General features: G+C 35.9%; 1 protein-coding gene across 1 annotated transcript; it reads right to left on the minus strand.

Moving 5' to 3' along the window:
• Positions 1 to 92: 92 nt before the first annotated feature.
• LOC118744010 (troponin C) lies at positions 93 to 7,495 on the minus strand. The gene is made up of 6 exons (XM_036476772.1): positions 7,256 to 7,495; positions 6,934 to 7,012; positions 1,632 to 1,665; positions 1,151 to 1,549; positions 1,059 to 1,079; positions 93 to 303 (listed from the first exon to the last, which is right to left on the minus strand). The coding sequence occupies exons 2-6, from the start codon at positions 6,934 to 6,936 to the stop codon at positions 299 to 301; spliced, it is 462 nt and encodes a 153-aa protein (XP_036332665.1). The 5' UTR covers positions 6,937 to 7,012; positions 7,256 to 7,495; the 3' UTR covers positions 93 to 298.
• Positions 7,496 to 8,179: the final 684 nt, after the last annotated feature.

Below are 8,179 nucleotides of genomic sequence, written 5' to 3' on the forward strand. Positions count from 1 at the left end.
TAATATTTTTCCGTACATGCATACTAAACCTGCATTCATTTTGATCTCCGCTAGCATTAAGTTAATCAAATCAAAAATAATAAAATTTTGAATTCTTACGTTATCACTGTGGCATTTATTATTTTTTATTTAAATATATGAGGGCGATAGTGATTAACTCAAATAAATTTAACAATAAAAATAAGTGTTTAACAAAAAGTTGTTTGGTAAAGTAATTAGAATACGAAAATTTCCTTCATTGCTGCAACACAACGGTGACACTTACGACATTTTGTACTTGAATAATTAGACTCGTTGCTTAACCTACAGACCAGAAAATACAAAATTATTAATGAAACCACATACGTTTTAATATAAAGGGCAGTGAAAAGTTTTGCAATCTGGTGGTAATGTGAGTTATTATGCCATTGGAGCAACTCATAAAGAACACATTAGTCAAACATAAATTTGTTTAACGGTAGGGAAGTAGCTACGGGCAGCAAACCAACTAGACATTCAATTATGGGTAATCATGAGGCGAGCGCGGCGACGGAAAGGATTCTGTATTATTTCACGATACAAAGTGAGAATTGGTACCCACTTAGGGAACCGCGGACGGAATGTAGAATGATAACAACAGCCCGAACACCGATGTGAACTCGTTGGAGTTGTTTGATTTTTTTGGATGTTGAATGTTTGTGTAAATTTCGTACGAGTATTGCCTTCTTTGCTTATTGTTGTTGTTGTTTTATTTTGTATGTTGACAGTGTCGTTTTTGTACGACTTTTGCTTAAAACTTTCAGCCGGGTGGGCGTGGGAAGAGGATTCTGGTGTTGGAGCAGTGGAACAAGCAAAGGTGGAACATGCAAATGAGTTGAATGGTTTGTGCCACACATCCAATGGACGCCACATTTGCTCAAATAAGCGCTGAAAATGCCATTCAATGCGGCGATGCAAGCGCAGACGACGTGTAGGACAGTCGCGTGCCTTGCATGCGGGTGTCCAGCAATGACGGGGGGGTACATCATCGGATGCGAACACAAAATGGCGATTAAACGTCAAATCATAGAAATTTTTACCTGTCATCACTTGTAGAAATTCTATAATAAAAAAATGTTTATGAAAAATTTTTAATGTTAAAAAAAAAAGTATTCGTCACACTTAAACTCACCATCGAAATCAACAGTTCCAGAACCGTCAGCATCAATTTCTTCGATGATCATATCTAAGTCGGCAGCTGACAATTTATCGTCCAATTCGCGTAGAATGTCACGAAGTACTTGTACCGTCAGGTAACCTTTACCCTCCTTATCGTAAACGCGGAACGCTTCCTTCAGCTCGCTAACCAAGGCGGGTGCATCATCCTCGACCTCAACGAAGCGCGCGGCTAATTTGCAGAATTGACCAAAATCCAGTTTACCAGAGTTCGCCTTGTCGACCTCTTTAAGTAGCGCCTTAATAGCTTTTTCATCCAGTTTTTGTCCAAGTATCTCGAGAATGGTCTGCACATCACTGTATTCAATATAGCCACGTTCATCATGATCGAATGCCTTGAAGGCATTGCGCATAACTGTCAATGTAAAAATGTGTGTATAAAATTAAAATTGGCGATCGTAATTTATTAAAAGAAATAAATTGATATTTAAGCATACTTCTCAGTTGTTCTTTATCGTATTCTGCTTCAGTCTGTAAGAATTAAACAGAGAAAAAAAAACGAGAAATTAAAAAAAAAGGAATGTTATAAAGAGAGAAGAAAGCTTGTGTATTTTCATATATAAGTAGTTGGCGTGTTTTTAACATTTTTTATGAAAAATGCCAAAATAAGCTTGCACATTGCTAACAACCCAAAAAACCCCTAAAATCCAAGATGTCCGCATACGAAATTTAGATGCAGGATTTTTTTTTTTTTTGTAACGGTCTAAATTTACTGGGCTATTTTCAAATTGATGCTGCTACACTGAGTTGGTTTACTATTTTTATTTTCCTTTTTGTTCATTCGTTAATAAGTGGACTACAAAATTTGTCAGCTCGTTAAATTACGCGTGTTTTATTTATTATTATTCAGCCATATGTAGAAATGTACGTACATATGTACATATTTAATTGTGAATGTGATCGTATATGTATATAGCAATGTACATGTGTGTTTATTTATTATTGAACAGCGTTCATTTGCAGTTCTTTTGCCATTGCTGGCGAGTAAAGTGACCCAATTGGCGTTGAAAATTTATGACAAAGTACCAACAAACATACGAATGTGGCATTTTGCGTTGCCTTGTTTTCCTAGTGCCTTTTCGTTTGCAACACATTCTCTATAATCCTCAAAGGCGAATTTTATAATTTTCTTTACAACGAAAGGAATAAAAAAAATAGAATTTTTTATACTTATGTAAAATTTTTTAATAAGGCCAATAATAACCTTAAACTACGCGGATCTCATCAGAATAGTTTTGCGTTTATTGTGTAAATATGTATGTATGTATCCCAAAAAAAGAAAAAAAAAAACAAAGCCAACATGCAGACCAGGTAATGTTGCGAATAACAGTAAATGCACGCCTTTCTATAAAAGTAGTTATTTTGCAAGGGCGCCAAAAATACTAAGCTACAGACATATTTTTTAAAAACTTTTGGTCTTAGCTGGGAGCCGAGAACTCTACTAATATTAAATAAATAAATACAAAGCCCGCCGCACTTGAATCGAGTTCGATTGACAAGGAAGGATAGAAAACAGCAAGAGTTTGTAGAAAACTGTTTTTTTTCTATACCCCGGAGTTCACAGGTTCAAAACACAGTGAGCTCGATGCAGAAAATTATTGTCGAGCTTGTACATCAACAAGGGGGCAGTTATGATGAAAGTTGTCCGATTTTAATGAAATTCGGTTTGTACCATATAGCCTTAGTCGGAAAACTTAAATCTGGAATCTGATCAAATACGGTCTACTGCCACGCTCAGCAGTTAAAAAAAAATACTAAATCGAATAAAATCTAATGATTTTCTTCTTCTAGTATAATAGGTTGGGTATTCTGTTCCATTCTTCATATTCACTTTATTCATTCCTGAACAAAGGGACTACGTAGCAATTTTCAGTAAAATCAAAGCGCAATTACTACTTCTCGCCGCATCTCATAAACTAATAATAATACTAATAATCTGCCACTGGGAAGATTTCAATCTGCTTATAGAATACAAGTTTGCTCTCACCCGCTTCGCCCAGTGTATGAAATTGCTGCATGTTATGTTAGGTGTAACTTATTTAAATTAAAAAATTTAACATATTTAAACTCAACTTCAAACTTCAAAATATTTTCAGACTAAAACATTCTTAAAGGTTTTTTGTCTGACACGCACATTGAGATACATATTTTAATTACCTACATAATTCCCTCAATCCAAGTTCACATAAATTTTACAAATCGGTTGCAACCCTACTTTGCGTAGTTAATAAATAAAACCTTTTCAAAACTATTGCGATTGATACGGATATGGTTGCAAGCCGCTTAACACTTTTTCGCCTAACACTTTCACTTGTATATAATTTAATTTAATTCGACTTTTCAAGTTTAAGTTAGGTTAGGTTGAGCGGCAGTCCAGAAGTAGGACTCACTTAGATACAGGTTCCTTTGTGATATCGCATGAGGTTTTTTAATTATCCCCATCCCCTGTAAACGATTTGGTGCCTAGCAAGAATGTGCAAAGACTTCTGACGTTCACCTCTTCCAGGTCATCGAGATCGTCGAAGAAAAAGCTCCCGCAAGCTTTTGCCTCCATTTTGACAGAGCGGGGCAATGACAGAGAAGATGTGGGATGGTTTCCTCTTCGTCTACATCCATGCAACTTCTGCAGTAGTCGTTCCAGGGCGCGCCCAGTCTAGTTGCGTGTAATCCGATCAGACAATGTCCAGTGAGAACTCCAGTCACTATGCGAATGTCCTGCCTCCTTAGATTAAGGAGAGTCTTGGTGCGCTGGGCGTCCATGGCGGGCCGGAGTGCTTTGGTAATATGACAGGTCGGTTAAATTCGCCATCTTTCATTGGCAACTTCTATGAATTTTTTATTTCAGTAGATGTTTTATGTGTTATGTTTTAAGAGGGATTCGCTTATGTCTGTATCAGGAAAAGTCGTTCCATGAAGCGCGAGTTCGTCAGCCTTGCAGTTTCCCTGAATGTTGCAATGGCCAGGTACCCAGACGACGTGTGTGCTGAATGTCTCAGTCATAACGTTGAGAGATCGGTGGCATTGAGTAACTACTTTTGACTTACTGTCAGTGAAGATATAGATGCCAAGACTAGGAATCAATCACACTGGACCACTGTTCCGTCTGAAAAACACTGCAGAAATGAGGTAGGCGGAACCCCCACCACCTACTCTTTTTTCGAGCTTCGATCCGTCCGTGTAGACGTGGATGGATCCGCTCTTCCTCACTGCATCCATTGACCATTCTTGAAATTGGGGGTGGGTGGTATGTAATCGGTTGCCGGAAACTGAGTAAGGTCGTTCAGAATTTTGCAGTGACCGATATGTTGGTGCGTCCATTTATTGGTCGCGTTAAGCCTAATGGCGATACTACATGCCATATTTTTTGCATATAGAAATACTACCCCGTAGTAAAGAATTGGTCTTACCACTGCGGTGTAGATCCATGCTACAATTTTGGGCTCCAGACCCTAGTTTTTGCCAATACCCCTGGTGCAGGAGTATACGGCAGTTGTGGCTTTGTGGACCCTTTCATCGATGTTCGGTCCCCAGTTTGATTTCCTATCCATAATTAGATCTAGATATTTACCCTAATGAGTTCTCTGTAGTGTGGCACCATTTAAAGTAATATTTCCGAGAGATGGACAGAGATGTGTTGCCTTGCGAACAGTATCTTTTTCGTCTGGCACCCATATTCATATTTAAATTTAAAAAATTTTCCTAAGTTCAAGCTGAATTTGACTTTTTAAATAGGAAGCCAACCCTCTACATGTAGTTTAGAAATGAAGAATTTTTAAACCCATTTCGATTTATACCAATGTTGTAATAATTCATATAATTATAAAATAATTTGAATCTAACTTTTTAAACAGGTGGCTGCACTCTTCAAAATAATATCAAACTACAACCTCTTTTCTTTATCTTTTTCCCAGAATCCGTTTGTATTGGAGGTGCCACGAAGTTAAATTAGGTATATTGTTTAAATAGAGTATAGTAAGAACTTTAGGGTAATCCAAAAAGAAAGGATTTGGGATTCTAGGATACTTCTGAATGGTAAAAAAGAATACCAGTATTTTAATGTGAAAAAAAGATATTTAGAACTGTCTCAAAGCCCATGAAGTTTTCCATGTGTTTTATTTCGGTAAAAACACTTTTAATTCTAACGATTTTTTATGTGTCCTTCCACTGCATTTTTTATGGGTTTGGGGGACCTATAAAAAATAGTTAATATTACAGAACTGTTTAAAGAAAATATAGGTAAGCTAAAGAAAGAGAACAAAAAATGACACTGAAGATAGCATAACGCCGAAACCGGTTTGTCTGCAAACCATACTTAAAATAAATCACCGAAAGAAAGAGGTTTAAGAAGTTTGTATTTTGAAGAGTGCTGCCTTTTTCCCATATCAACTACATGGGAAACTTCGTCGGCTTTGAAGCAGATCTAAATACCTTTTTTTCACGGTTTGCGCATTTAGTCAGAACATACAGAAAGTCGGTTCTATAGACAAAAAGCCTGTAACTGGGAACACTTCTGAGAGAGTAACTACTAACTGAGCAACTCTTCCTAGTCAGAAGTTACAGGATTTAGTCCGGAGTTTTTTTTCCTGCAAGTTCATGAAAAGTGTCACGCGTTAGGCAGGGTTGCATTTGTAAACAAAAACAGAATTCGGTGAAAACAAAGAACCTTGTATTTGTTAAAAAATGGAAGTAAACAACGCAGTATTTAAATATGTACGCAATTATTTTTCACTGAAGAGGTTTTAGTAATTATTTAGTGATCTTTCAGCCAAATCAAAGTTTCGACGAAGTGACGTTTTTGCGTTGCGTTTTTTATCTGTTTTACTTTAACTCTCATTTGACAGATTTTTGGCGTGTAATTGCATTACTTTCCATCTTTTTTTTTATTTAAAGAATCATTTAAAATACTTGGGCAAAATCGTTTTAACAAAAATCTACCAATATGAAACAAAAATTACCCTTTTCCAACCCAATTTTTTTCTACAAATTTTGGTAATAATTTACCAAAGTGGCAACCCTGCATGTATAACCTAAAAACGTTTTGAAGGATGTTAAGTTGACGTAATTTAACTTTTTCTCTGTGTAATCGATCCGAGCAACAAAATTAACTTTAACATTTGTGATCGACATTTTTACTTGTCGTTTACACATTAGGTATGAAACTGATTGATCTTAGAGTGGCGTTTTTGAATTTATTATTCTAAAGTTTTTTCATCGCTTTGCGTGTTGCTTTTCAGTTTAGCTTATTTCTAAATATTTTAAACTTAAATAAACATTTTTGAATAAAATCAGTCTAGCTGACGAAGTGTCTCACAATCTCGCCGACTTGCGTATGGCGCTAGAAAAAACTCTCTTGAGTTAACAACTTGAGCAACTTGAATTTTTTTTAGATCTTGAGAATTCAATTTTTTGTCACAAAAAAAAAAAGAAAAGGTTCTTTATATTTTGTTCCACCAACAAGACCCTTCTGAGAAACTTTTGACATTCATAATTCAAGACTGCTTCTTTCCCACCTAATCCTTTGTTATTATGTTAAAAAAAATTTAAAAATATGTTAAAAAATTCAAGTACTTTTTAGTACAAAGAATTTTTAAAACAACACTGTATAATTTACGACTTATGTATGTAGATAATCCCCAGAACTCAACGAATATTGAGTTGCATAAGATATAATATATATTTTCTATATATTTATGCATAAAAGTGCCGACTGATTAATTGTTTTCATAATTTTTTGCTTACCATTTTTATTTATTTTGTAGAGGTTGCAGTAGAAAATAATCCAAATATTTATGTGAGTTGATTACCCTAAAGGATTTGGCTGGAAAGAGTTAAATCGAAGAAAGCAACTACGTTCAATTTATTTGGTCTACACAAAAACGATTGTCCTCAAAGTTACACACACACACACACACAAACACGATATCTACGCTTAAAATAACGTAACGCACAAAGTGTTTGCACAAATATTTTTAATTTTAATTATGTATTGCTCCTTACAGCAAAAATAAAATATGTAGTATTCACAAGGAAAAATTCGAAAATCACAAAAAAAGAGTAATACCCGATTCGCTGCGGACGCAATCGATCTATGTACGTGTTCACGCTTCCGAATTTCGATAATCACTCAAGAGTTGTGATTTGTATCAATTAAAAAATTACCTTTCGATCAGATCGAATTAAGGCACTTTTAGTGGCGAATGCGCGCCGTCGCTGACTAAACAACTAAACGACGACAGCAATGGCAATACATAGCAACGACAACAAAGTCAACAACAAAGACAACAACGCGCCACAAATTCTATGCAGCCAAGTGAAGTGGCAATAAACAGGTATGTATGCATGTATGTATGTATGTAAATATTTAGATACAATGTTGGCGATGAGTAGCAAGCAACAACACTAGCATATATTTGTACATATATGTATACATATTTAAATATATGTATGTATGAAAGATGTGTTTGTTTGCATAAGTTGTGGCAACATTGAGTAGCAACAACAACAGCAGGGTATTTGTAGCTGAAATGGCTTTAACAAATAGAAAACAATAACAGCAACAGCATTAGGCCGATTGCTGCTTGCCAGCGCACATCACATCGAATGGTATCGGCTTGAATTGAATTGAATTGGATTGGGTTTGAATTAGATTCGATGCGACTGGGCGGCGGAACCGATCAGCGGCGCGACATGCCAACACACTTACACACATATATGTGTATGTGGATATGTAATATTTGCTTTTTTTGGTTCTGTCTGGCAGTTTGTATCATAGTTTTTTTGTTGAGTTTCAACTGCGGAAAAGCACCAATTTCTACAACACATAATTGCGCTGAGAATTTTCAGTTTCACGAATGCTTCTACATACACACATATGTATGTACGTAGTTATTTGTATGTAGTAAAGCAACAGCAGCGCCAACACCAACATTAACAACATTTACCTACAAGTCAGGTGGCATTTTCGACGTACACTGAAGCCAAAAGG

Source organism: Rhagoletis pomonella, unplaced genomic scaffold (genome assembly GCF_013731165.1).
Source record: "Rhagoletis pomonella isolate Grant_MI unplaced genomic scaffold, Rhpom_1.0 Rhpom_scaffold_00007, whole genome shotgun sequence".
NCBI lineage: Eukaryota > Metazoa > Arthropoda > Insecta > Diptera > Tephritidae > Rhagoletis > Rhagoletis pomonella.